At 41.8% G+C, this 13,635-nt stretch overlaps 1 protein-coding gene across 1 annotated transcript in view; it reads right to left on the bottom strand.

Annotated features, from left to right (window-relative positions):
• Positions 1-12,337, bottom strand: part of neurl1aa (neuralized E3 ubiquitin protein ligase 1Aa) — a 41,083-nt gene extending 28,746 nt beyond the window's left edge. Inside the window, exons 1-2 of the mRNA XM_010740522.3 lie at positions 12,064-12,337; positions 30-280 (exon numbers count right to left, since the gene is read on the bottom strand). Coding sequence (XP_010738824.1) covers positions 30-280; positions 12,064-12,097 — 285 coding nt within the window. The 5' untranslated portion in view covers positions 12,098-12,337. The remainder of the gene's footprint in view (positions 1-29; positions 281-12,063) is intronic.
• Between the last annotated feature and the right edge of the window lie 1,298 nt (positions 12,338-13,635).

Below are 13,635 nucleotides of genomic sequence, written 5' to 3' on the forward strand. Positions count from 1 at the left end.
CTCAAGTGCTCCACTGTGACATTAAATACCTTGAGGCGGACTTGCTCATACAGCGCTACAGGTCTGTTGCAGAAGGTGATGGCGTTGCAGAAACTGGCCTGCCTCTTGACTGTCTTCTGGGCAAGGTCCATGACAATTTGGGATCCCTTGGCATTTGGATGGAAGAGAAGTGGGCTGATGGGAAGGGGTCCACCAATGGTACCACATTGGATAGGCAGGCACCTCTTGGGTTTGTGGTGACATCGGTGTGACGTGGACGGGAATGGGCCGCCAAGGGAGTCTAAGGCAGAGGGAGACAAAGCACAGAGAGATGAGCTTTTACTGTGAAAGAAGCATGTCCTAATTAGGAGCAGGAGGATAGGTTTAGTCACCGTAATTAGTGTCTGATGTTTTCATTTCTGATGAAACGTTTTGCATCACAGAAAATAACATCAGATATTACAGCATAGGCAAAGATTTCTGAGTTCTAGTTTTAGGGGTTTCTGTTGATTATTTGTGAGCAACGGAGTAATCAGCTAATCAGCCATAATCACATTAGGACCTGCAGGGTGAAAAGCAAATCTCCATGCAGGTCATCATTGCATCACGTGTCCAGGACAAAAAAATATGCTATTTAGTTATTCACATACTGAACTGTTCTCAGATAAGACCATCCATGTCGACTGTAAACCATTTGGTTGGGTATCTGTCACCGTAAGTCTTGCTGCCTCGCTGTTTAATGCAGTTTTGACATATTACCAAAAGCATGTTATTATCCATTATTACTGGGCTAAATAGAATTTAATACCATCACAAGTTTCTCACAAGGCTCCGTATCACATATCACACTCTGTCATGAGCTTCATCCCCAAACCCAGCAGTTCTATGGCTGCTTGCCAAGAGTCAAGAGGACTTGCAGAGGAAGGCTCGACTGACTTGATAATTAGATGCATGGGCAGTAAACGTGTCTGAATGGAGTCTGGGTGAGAGTGTCTGAGGGGGTATGACCACAGCACTTGAGCAGCTACTAGACACAGCATGTACTGAAGCAAATTCACTGATTTTCCAGAGCTGGTAACTGCCAGTTTACAATAGCTCAATTAGTATTCCGAAGCCGAACTGAGCTCGATGGTTTGGACCGAAAATCCTAAAAATTCCATGTGATATTTCTTCAATGTGTTATATATAATCACTCTGGGATGCTAAATGATTTCCATAAGTTTCGGAACTTGTGTTTGAACATTTCAGTATTTTGTGGTGAAGTAGTTTAATTTATCTTTGTGTTGTGCTTACTTTCTCTGGATTGCCAACTGTCAAACATCTTACCTGGATACTTCAGTATTCAGCATGTTATTGGCCGGAAAGCAAAAATTCTCACAATAGCAATTGTGATTGCAGGTTGAGAGATGTCCCATTCCTGACTCAAAGCACTACATGTCTCCCAGCTGTGTTGCATTATGGACTGCTGTCAGTGGAAAGATCGGTATGCCTGTCTCTTCTTTGATTGATTGCTCCCTGTATGCTTTACTGGCTAGAAATAAACCCTCCTAATCTCTTCAAATCTGAGGCATTGATACATCGACATAAACATCAGCAAAACCTCAGACTTACCCTGATGTATCAGTTAGCTGATGTCTTTCTCCAATCAGTCTCTAGTCTGCAATGCTATAAACATGTTTGGCTACCTTTGCATGGGAATAAACATTCCACTTGTTAGAGTATCACAGTGTTTTAGAGAGAACCGAAGAGCCTCAGAGTGGCCTTAGAGAGAGAAAAAATATATCAAAGCCCCATTTTACTACATTGAGCACTCCAAATGATATTGCATGCTTGTAAGATACAATTAATTCCCAGGGATTGCAATGTAAAGGACAGAGTAAAAATTGGGATGTTAACATATAAAAAAACAGAGACTAACTTTGGGAGTCAATCATGTATGGATCTGCCAAGTGCAACCACTATAGGATTAAACTTAAAATCAACACGACATAAATTCTTCACCAAAATGAACCTGCCACATGAGAGTTCGCAGAAAAAGTTTCAATGTAACAGAGCGAACCCACAGACAATGGTGTATGTTTTAGAAAGATTGGACCTTGACATATATATATTTATTATCTCTATTGCACTCTGGGGCTTTCAAATTGCACCTCATGGCATATGCTCACTCACAGAAATAAATGGCTATAATTAACGTCAAAGTAAAATTATAGTTAATATTCGGTTCATGGTGCTCTGGACTCACTCTATCAACTGTCATATTCACAGAGGACTGTTTGACAAACAAACAAATGAAACCTAACACGGCTGCAGCAGCAGATGTCCTGCGGTGTCCTGATAAGACCGTGCAGTTAGTTCTAAAAAAAAAAAAAAAAAAAAATCACGCTTTGTGCTCTGCCTCTTTTCTTTGTCTCCCTCTTCTCCCTCTTGTCTGTGTTTATCTAGTAATGACCCCTCCAGTTTTTCACCCTGTAAGCGTGTCTACAGTTCAATCTGGACTCAACCTAATAGCATCGTTGAGGGCTTTTGTCTTAGGCAGAGCCACAGGAGAGCGGTTGTTGAATGTGGCGCACATGGTCCTGGGCAGATTGAGCTGAATGCATTACCGGGGCTCTGAAGAGACGCAGCTGCTGTAGAGAGAAACAGGCAATGTGTGAATTCATGTTCCTTAGCAACCCCTTCGTATCTAAAGGTCTTGATCAGTGCGCTCTTTCACTCGCCGGCTATCAACTGGGATACAACAGATGCCTTTTGTATACTCAGACACAACAAAACGATATTTATAGTCTTGGATTCAAGTTTTTTTTTTTTTTTTTAAGTCAGCTGGTGCGTTCATTCAAACAAAGCAGAACATCAGTGTACAGAGCAAAACTACCATCTTACTTTATTTTTTATCCTTCGTTTCACCAAATATCTTGACTAACAGCACATCCTTGACCATGACTCAATAGAAGGATATACTGAATCATGCCCTGTAAACCCCGTCAACTCCTGAGCAGCGACACCACGTTAAATAGAATTTAAGTGTCTTCATGACTTTTGACCCTTCCTGCTGTTATCGGGGGATCTTACGGGAAGAGGAGGAGTGTTTGTGTCTCTGATCGCATTACATTTGAGCACGCAGTAAAAAGAACCTTAATGCTTCACTCTCACCACTCTCAACCTCATTCCCAGCAGCAGCAGGAAGCAAAAAAAAAATAGGTCTGACAAACCAAATGTACGCCTAACCAGCATCAAACCACAGTCAGTCAAAGTTAGTGAACGTAGTGAAGCATTTAGCAGTTAAAACAAGTTTGAAGGAGCTGATAGAGAGTGAAACAGATGTTGTATTTGCATGAATCAGGAGGACAGATGCATGCTAAAACTGCCTTGCAGGCTGAGTGTTAACTCTAACCCTAACACCTTGTAGCCTGTGGCTTGGCTTTGTGCTAATTCAACTGTTTAGCTAAAAAAAGAAAGAAAAATACTGCACAGTACAATGTTTGCTTTGGACAAAATCATCAGCTAAAGAAATGTATCCATCTGCGTTTCGTCTTAGAAACCTCAAACTAGACTTTATGGTTCACATTTTGTCCCCGTAGCAACACCCCAGGTGGTGTATTGTCTGTATGAAGACAAAATATGAGTTCACCTTTTTGGAAATTTGAGCAAAATGTTCTTTTTATGTGTGGGAACATCACTTTCTTTCCTGACAAAGCAGTTTCACTGTTTCAGATTCAGTGTTTACTCTTAAATCCCATGTCGTAGGATTAAGCTATTAGACAGACCAGAGCAGCCTCGATCCTAACTGCTGGTCTCAGTCTTCCATTTACCTCATCAACACAAATCCTGGAGTACGCTCACGTTCACAGAACCCTAGATGTGAACCCTCGATGTAAAAAGCCTGGAAAACGGCTCTTGTTAGCATCAATTTGACAAACGCCTTAAAAACCTCCATTTGTGCATGCGGCTTTATATGTGTGTTATCTGGGGAAAGGCAGTTTTAACAGACTCAGAGGAGCCGTTTTGCCAAAGGTCAAGGATGTCTTATTATGAACAAACAGAAGGTGAAAAGCTTGTATTCTTCTGCCCTGGAGCTTCTAAGGTCTTTATCCCACTAATAACGACACACACACACATGACAGCTCCAATCCCTCATCACAATACACAAGCTTGTGTGCGGCTAATACCTGTCATACACCAATGAACATCTCCGTGGAGTGGTAGGCTAATCTCTCACCAGTTCATCTGGCTGGTGACGGTGTTTGAGACCTGAGCCGTGTGTCTGTTTTTTTTGAGTCATGTAGTCATTACTCACCAACCGTCAGCTGAGTGATGGATTTAGGATTTGATAAGTGAGATAAAACTATTCAAATATTTGCTCAGTATTTGGTAGGCAAATGATTTCCTGGTTCCTGGGAGAAACTCTAAAAGCTATTCTCCAAATTTAATATTCAGTTCATGTGGATTATATGAAATTAGGTCGAATATTATTTGTAAATTGCAGATGTGTGATGTGTGTTAAAAGGTCTGGGATTAAATGAACGGTGACATGTACAGGGTGTGGTGATAGCACTGGATTGCATGTGGAGGATATAGTGACTCATATACAGCGAACTTCCTGTAACTTTTGATTCTAAGCAGTAAACAGTGGATGTTGCGCCTCATGTACACTCAAATGAAATATTTCCAGATAGCCTTGACCCAGATCTCCACCACATATAAGTGTTATACCTAATATTAGCGCCGGAAACATGACGAGTCTGTAGCATTCAGTCATAACAGCACAGGTAGCCCACGTAGTAACAGGGACTGCATTTGTAATTTGCTTCTGATATTTTACATGAGGTAATATTTATTTAAATAAATAATATATTTTTAAGAGTTCATGTACTTTTGCCCGCTTTTTGCCCCCCTCTTTCATAGTACTTGTTGCTATGGTAAACTCAGCTTAACACTCCTAGGAGACCGTGGAGAAAACACACATACACGCGCGCGCGCGCACACACACACACACACACACACACACACACACACACACACACACACACACACACACACTGTGTGAATCTGATAATAGTCTCTTACCTTTGTTGAATGTTTAAGCCATTTGGGAACCATGCAGACTGACGTTGGTTGGGTGTAACATAAAATAACTCCTACATGTTTGCATTTCAAACATATCACTGTGTCCAGATGTAGCCATTAGTGGAAATGATTCTTAATGTAGTGCTGTAATTTAGATCCATCATCCAAACAAACTGTTAAGAAAACATATTTTGCATTGTTTTCCCGTCATGTGGACTGTTCTGCTCTTAACAGTCATTTTGTTCTCATGGAATACAAACAACCATTATCAGCTCGGGGAAGATAAATGCACGCATTTTCTCTTCTACAAAAAAATGGTTACCGGTGTAAAATGTGACTCTTCAGGTTCTTTATTTGGTTTTGTTCTCTGCAGATCTCTTAACGGCGTCGTTTACAACACCGCCAACAAGCCTGGAGGGCAATGACAAACAACTTCTTAATGATGTTTACATAGCAGTGTCTGGATGATGTATCCAATCCCACTGACTCATGACAAAATGGCATTTCAGCTTGATGTAGCACCAACTGTGAAATGAATCACACAATAACGGCAACAATTCATCACACTCATTATCATTTAGGTTCAGATGCTTAAAAATACAGATCAGGCAACGTGGTTTCGGAATATTGCGGCATATGTATGGTTCACAGGGTATTGCGTGTCTTGCTTCCACAGATCTCCAGAGTTCATCATATGTGCATTTATACATGTGACAGATGCCACACAGATACAGGCAGTGTGTGAAACCCAATAGGTTGGGCCAGTGATAGTAACTGTAGCTGTAGCTGCTATTCTACCTGGGGACACTCATTACAGACTCATCACTCATTATGTTGGTGGTAACCAAAGGGCTTGACGTGCTGCTAGGCAACATCATGACAAATCTATTGGCTCAGTGTTGGTGCACTGATAGATGGCTTGTGCCCATGGTAATGTTGCATTGTGTGTGGGGATCCATAATGACACCGGTCAGGCATCAGGTGATCTTGTAATTTAAACCTAGCAGCTGGCAGCTTTTTTGACCTCATGATAGCCAGTTATATATATATATTATATATAATATATATATTATATATCCCAAAGATTAGCCTGACCTGACATTTTGTTTTCATTAATTCATCCCATCCTTTTTCTTCATGTTAGCCGGTTTTATCTGGTGTCCAGCAGTGGATTGGCTTTTCAAAGACGTTTTCATGATCTCACAGAAGCCTGCTTTCTTGCCCAGAATGATAAAATATTTGCCTAGAGCAAACCAAAATTCAAATCCAATATTTCCATAGTCTGTGCCGCCCCGCTTTGCTCTTCTTCTTTGTTGGAATGTACATTAGGTCTGTTGCAGAGGCCGCCTCGGTAGCTGGCCCATCCTGTAAAAATATTGGATTTAAGTGTTGGTATTGGCCCAGGCAAATAATAAAAAATGTTATCTTTCTCCTGATCTTCCAGGAGAATAATTTTGAAGATAAAAATTGCTAATGACTTAACTTTTTCCCCCGATTACTGAGGAGAAGCCAATAAAATGAATCACAAAGTAACGTACCAAGTGCTGCTGATTCTCAGTTGAAATAGAGCTTTGGTAGTGGTTGCCTGGAGCAGTTTTTTACGATAAAAGAAACAATATGCACATTTAAAAGTTGTCAGATTTTCAAGGCTTACAACAGTTCATGCAACTGTCCTTCATTGCACTCTTGTCAACATATTTGTTGCATTTCCCTTTTGCTACATTTCATGGATGTATCTACATGTTGCTAGCTTTAAGAAGATGACGTTTACATTCTTAATTATGCCTCGGCCCTCAACGAGCCCAACATCAGACCTATTTGAATCACTTAACAAATTAGAGATGGTGATTCAGACTCTTGAATCGCCACCAACAGGAACTATTCTAACACTGGAAGTTTGCTCTGTCTTTGAATTGCTTTTTTTGACCGACCAACAGCAAAAAAACCCCGAAGGCATCAATGATATGATACCTCGCATTTGAGAAGCTGCAAACAACAAATCATTAGAGATGAGTGAAAATAGAAATGCAATGATTAATCCATGAGTTGACTGATAGGAATAGTCAGACCCAACCCCGGACTTTGATTGATTATATTTTGATTTTCTGTTTCGGCCCACTCCACTATCTGACCTCTGATTTTTTCAGTTTAACTCAACTAACGTCACTGTCCCAAAGAGGTGATTTGTCTCTCAGCTGTGCAAAATGCCGTCCACATAACCTAACCATGTTAAATATATTGCAAAATACATTTATGACTATAACTCTCCTTTAATATCTAAAGGAATATCTCTCTCTAGTATCTTTCCCCGGGCTTACATACCGTAGAGACGCTTTGCTATCAATAATTCACACCGCGATGACCTCGCAGTGAAACGTGACACAGCGGAGATGACGGTGACGTCATCCACTACGGCCCACTAGTCTTCATGCTGTTACCGCATTCTCTTCACGAGCGTGATTACACAACAGTGATCAATAAGTAATAATATTGCATGGCCGCGTACAATGGAGCACAATGTGACCCAATGATGCTGCTTTGGCAGTGAAAGAGAGCAGGCTGGTGGAGAGGCGTAATGATATGCAGCATGTATTGACTGAAAGGAGGCAAGATGCTATTCAGTACTGGCTGGAAGTCATTATGTGGGTGCTGCCTTGAAGGTGACCTGTCATGAGGATGAAAGGGCTGGATACACACACACACACACACACACACACACACACACACACACACACACACACACACACTTTAGCATGCTTGCTGGACAATAAGGAAGGCTAGGGTTGCAGGGGATCTACCCCCACCTCTGTGTTAATGTAGGTGACTGTTGCTCCAGAACAAGCCACCTTAAATCAGACGTAGTAAGAATTATCTAGACGACACCGACACACACTCAACAATGCCACCTGACCCTGAGACATATGTTTCTGTCAGTCCCTAGCAACTGTCCTAATCTGATTAAAGCAGTCTTTCTTGCTCTCGTGCACACAAAGAGAAAGAGGAAGAAGAAAATGGCAGACCACTGGCATACACGCTCTATTAACGTCCATTATCTTTATTTGGTGTTCAATAACCTGAGGCACATCCCATGACATCACTGAGATCCCATATGAGTCCAGGAGGTTCAGAAACTTTACTTTGTTATGTGACACCTCTTCAGCTCAGTCTCTGCTTTGCATTTAGTTATTGAATCCAATTCACGTCGAAAGCAGCCAGACGCTCCATTGAATCAGCCTGTGCAGCCTCAGACACTGGCCCACTTTCAGTCAATCGGGAGCACACAAGTGGAGCTACCCACACACTCGGCAGACTCAATTATGCAACCAACTAGGCGAGAGCTGTTTGGATGTGCTCTGGTGCTTCACACCTGAGAACAACAGTCTGCAGAGGTGCAACTTTGGAAAGCATAACCTGTTCCTGTGTAAAGTCGCACCTTTCTCACGCCTACATGTTTTCTGGATCGTTTCAAGTTTTAGTTGTTGCATTTTCCTGAAAACACGAGTATGGAGGAAAACATCAGTGAAAGGGTTCAAATATGAGTCTAGGTTCCTAATTGTTGCTCTTTGTTCTCAGTTGCAGGAAGAAGCAACAGCATTCAAATGCTTTGTATGAGTGGATCACCATAGCAATGCCTGTACTTAACCCTGTCCACTTCCCATTGGGATGAACAGACTCCTGTACACTTTTCTAACAGTGATTATCAGCTTCATAGAATATTGGATTCTAATTGGTCTACTAAGGCAACTGGCCTTAATATCCTGTCATTTATGAATAATTAGGCATAATTATGAGTAACGAGGTGTTTCACATGCAGTCATAACACTCTACAGGGAGAAATTAGGTCAGTTCTGTTGTCTGATAATCAGGTTGTGTGTTACTGTAAAGTTTTAGTCATGATAAAGTACAAAATCCTTGTTGGTATTGCATAATATGTCACAATAATAAACCAGCTCACCGTGTATTTAGTTGAAAGGAGTCAAATACTAATTTCCAGTTGAGTTATACAGTTTAATCCAACTATATGCACTGATATGTACAACATATCAGTTTATGTACATGTATGTTTTCTACCAACTGCTTTTACAGCAGTTGGTAGAAAACCTTCACCCATTCACACACTGCAGGCTGCTCATCAGATGAGATACAGCACTCCTTATCCAAAGTGCTCACAATAATACACACGGCAAAGCCATCAGGAGCAATTTGAGGTCCAGATCCAGGAAATATTAACAAATAGAAAGTTAAGCTGCCAACAAAGGCTCCACTTCTTTTCCAAAGCTGACATTTTGGCTTGTCATAGCAGGAGAGGGGTGGTGTAATTAATAACATTAATTAACAAGTCCATTCCAGTCAAGTGGCCATATCAGTGAGCCAGCATGCAGAACACCGTATTCTCTATTAAAAGGACAGAGTCAATGAAGCAGGAAGCCATTGAAAATACTTAGCTAGAGGGAACAGCTATGTCGTGGACTTCTGGCACGTGCAAGAACATAGAGAGGACCAAATAAACAAATAAGCAACCAAAAACAATGGAGAAAGCGTGGACCCATTGACAATGTTCATTCTCTATAGAAGTGGATTACCCACTGTGTGTACAGTGGTACAGTAGCAGGATAAGGAGGCCAGGTATCGTCATCCACCAGGAAATGATTACAACAACAGCAAATGTTGCAACCATGAGCCTCAACTAGATCCAGCTCATACAGCTAATGCAAGACACACCGTGATTACATTTAAAATGATGCCAAAGTTGTGTCTGAACCTTGTGGTCACAGTGAAATCTGTATTTGTTCTAAAGGATCCTGCCATCTTTTAACAACAGGATGATTACACACTCTGAAAACCTGAACTCACCTGTTCATATATAAATATTTACACTCTGAGCCAACGGTGAATTAGGTAATTTTTGAGTGCACACACCTTACGGAAAGTAATTGTTTAAAGTGTTTCACCTTGATCCTGGAGAGAAGGAGCTCTAGCCGCCTCTCCCTACTGTCTTAGTCTGTCCCTCTTTAACTAATTGGATTAATCTTGGGGGCTTTAATTAGAATGATCAGGTGGCCAAGACCAGCAGAGGCTGTAGAAACAAGGACTTGACTGAACTCCCATAGGCTCTCTTTTATATAGATATACATCACAATAACTTTGCCATTAATAATCCTATACATAGAGCTCTGACTCATACTTTGGACACGTGCAATGATATTATATTGTAACGTGTAAGTGAAGAAAGAGAGGAAGGGAAGGACTACTTTTATTGTAACAAGAAGAAGAAAAAAAAATCATGATGGGTATTTCTGTTTGCCACCACAGGGTGCATCAAATAAGACACCCAAGGCCTCAAGATGGCCTACATTCTGTCCATAAACCTACAAACACGGGCGTTGCACCCGTGGGGGATGGGGGGGATGCGACACCCCCACTTTTACAAAAAGACGATTTCACCCCCCCCACTTTTTCTGAGATTTAAACCATTTACCCGTCCTCGCGGTCCACCAGCATACTGAAACGGAGCGCACGTCAGTTCTCCATAGGCTACATGAAAACCCATTGGTCCAGTTAGATCCATCAGGCCATCCAGCCAATCACAGCCATTTGACCAAACCCACCAGGTCCACCGCACGAAAAATAAAAAAATAAAACAATTTTCAGAGCTCTATCTGCATTTCTTTATTACGAAGCAGACAGCGAGCAGAGGCTGTAACAGTCATCTGACCAGTAAGTAATGAGGAATTTTGTCGGTAACTAACAAAACTATGTCTTGCTTTGTGACATTTAAGTCAATATTAACCAAGCCAGGTGGCAAACAAACTTAGCATCGAGTCAAGTTAATGGTAACTGACAGAAGGTTTGCTAATCTGCAGACATCTACTTCTAAGTTTGATGATCAGACCATGTCTAAAAGGAAGAGACAGCATTTTTCAAGTCAAAGTGTCAAGTAAGTGGAGTTGTAGTGAGAGGAGGGAAACATCAAGCTAACATTATTTATGTGCAATCATGTAAGATACACATCTGCTATAATTACATAGCTAATCATGCCATATATCGTTGGAAAGCTAAGACTGTTGTCCCCATCCCTCCACAAAGTTTGGTGCATCTCTGTTCTGTTGGTTTTGTGTAATCCTGCAGACATAACTTGCCAAAGTTGATTGAGTGGTCAGAGCATTTTAATTATTTCTAGTTATACATATATATGGTTAATTTTCCCGATAATCAATGCAGATAATTTCGCTCATGTGCCACCCCTAGAACACCCCCACTTTTTAAAGCGCTGTGACGCCCCTGCCTACAAAGAAGCTGTTGACTCCCACTGGGTGCTGACAGTAAAGCCACAAAGGTCCCCGTGAAGACCTTTACCACACACAAAGAAAACGTAACATCACTTCATTGTCACCATTAAAAACAAATCACTTTACATTCAGTGGAGTTAGCTGTTTGCTTACAGCCACAAATCCTCATGTGAGATGCATGCTGTATAGGCAATAGGAAATCAATGTATTGATTTGGTGAAGCACAGCTGCACAAGCTGAGCCTCTTTATTAATGAGGGGAAACCACAGCTCAGCCCACAGCAGAGCAGAGGAGAGCAGAGGGAAACCCCACAACTTTCCATCCTTCACTGACTCAAACTGACATGTTCACGCTCCTGGAGCCCGCACGAGCACACTGTTTACCGCACTTTGAACACGGGCTACGGCTCGTGCGTTAGAGCGCGAGGAGGTGCTGACGTCGTTGGAGGTGCTTTTGTTTTTTGTTTTTTTGTTTTTTTTGTTTTTTTTGGCGTTAATCAAAAGACAAGTTAACACAGCTGCGCGTCTCGAGACCCCCTATTCTAATTAGCGGAGTGACGTAACTGTGAGCGAAGAATAGGGCTGTAGTGGCAGTATGGTTACCTGATAACACAGCCTGTACAGTGACACAGACAGTACTCGTCTATGAATTAAACACTGAAGCACTGTTTGAGGTCAGATGGACACGGTTGGGGTAAACAGCTGAGCGGAAATATTTATTTTCTTACCGTAAAAGGTATTTCTCGTTATCTGGCCCCCCATAGCTTTATTCCTGTAGACTCTTGCTTATCGCCTCAGTGGATTACTCAGATGCTCTCGTTGCACAGTCCACGCGCTCGTGACATGATTGCACGTTCGCATCCGAAGAGGCAGCACTGTCGTTTCTACTGCCTCCGAATAGATGCAAAACACTGGACACACTGGACCCACACACCTCCTTCTTAGTGAGCGCAGGGATCCGCGAAGGCAACTCCCCCACGCCCCCCTCCAACACCACCTCTTCCCCCTACCCCCATTCACTGAGCCGCTCTCTCCGCCTCGGGTCCCACTCACTCACACTTTCATTTACATAAAAGGTGGAGACTGGCTGAGAGGGTTTAACGCTATCACTGCCGCACTGGTGCTGGAGCATGAGGTGGGGAGGTGTGCACACATATTAAGCCTTTGTTCTGTAGATGTATAGGCGTATATATGTGTATGTGTTCATTTTGACCCTTACATATGTAAGGCTAGTAGGCTACAAGTGATTACATATGAGAAAATTGTGTATATAGTTCCACATAGACAATCATGAGGCCAGGGGCGTAAATATAAACAGTGCAGGCAGGGGTGGGCCAGGGGAGGCCCCTCCAATGTTCAATTAAAAATAGTGCCATGTGCTATATATGCCCTGAAAAAAGACAAACCCACCTCTGTCATTTAAATAAACTATTACATAACTAAACTGAACTCTAAATAAATGATAAAAACTGTAAATGAATGAGCTATTCTTATTTTCTTTATGTATTTTTTCATATACAGACATGCCCTGTTGGGTAATACATTGATTCTGTCCAATGTCGAGTCTCTATTTGATCACGTGATGACACTACAATATACAGTATGTTGGTTACGACTAATCACAATAGCTAGCACTGAGGCCTGTTGTAACCACCTTCCACCACTGTCTGAGGCTAAGTATGGATCCAGAACCTAAGAGAGCGAGTGGTCACATTCTTCACTCTCAGCACTCACTCTTTCACCTTACATACTTCCTTATGTGCCTCAGGCCTCTGGGCAGACAGACCGGGTGACCCCCTTCAAGAGACAGGCCTCTGACTTGAGCTGTCATCACGTATCCGTGGTGACCTCACAGCCCTCAATCTCAGACACCGTTGTGTTTACTTTGGGCCTGAAGCTGCAGGCTGTTAGATAATGGGAGCGTGAAGGACAGGGTGATGTTAAATTATATGTATGAATTAATGGATTATGAACAAAATCATATTGGGTGAAAGCCAGGAATACATAGATGAAACAAGTACTGAGATCCTTTACCTTTAAGGGATAGTTCAACATTTTGGAAACTACATCAATGCTTTTTGGCATAGAGTGAGATGAGGAGATCGATACCACTCTCACAAATAAAAGGTCTATCGATCTCATCTAACACTGGAAAAGTGTATTTATCAAAATGTTAATTTTTTTTGCTTTAAAGGAACAGTGTGGATTTTAGGAATTTTTTTATTTAAAGATTTTTTTGGGCCTTTTTTGACAGAGACAGCTTGAAGAGTAACAGGAATGTGGGGAGAGATGGGGAATGA

The sequence above is a fragment of the Larimichthys crocea genome, chromosome I (assembly GCF_000972845.2).
Source record: "Larimichthys crocea isolate SSNF chromosome I, L_crocea_2.0, whole genome shotgun sequence".
Classification (NCBI taxonomy): Eukaryota; Metazoa; Chordata; class Actinopteri; family Sciaenidae; genus Larimichthys; species Larimichthys crocea.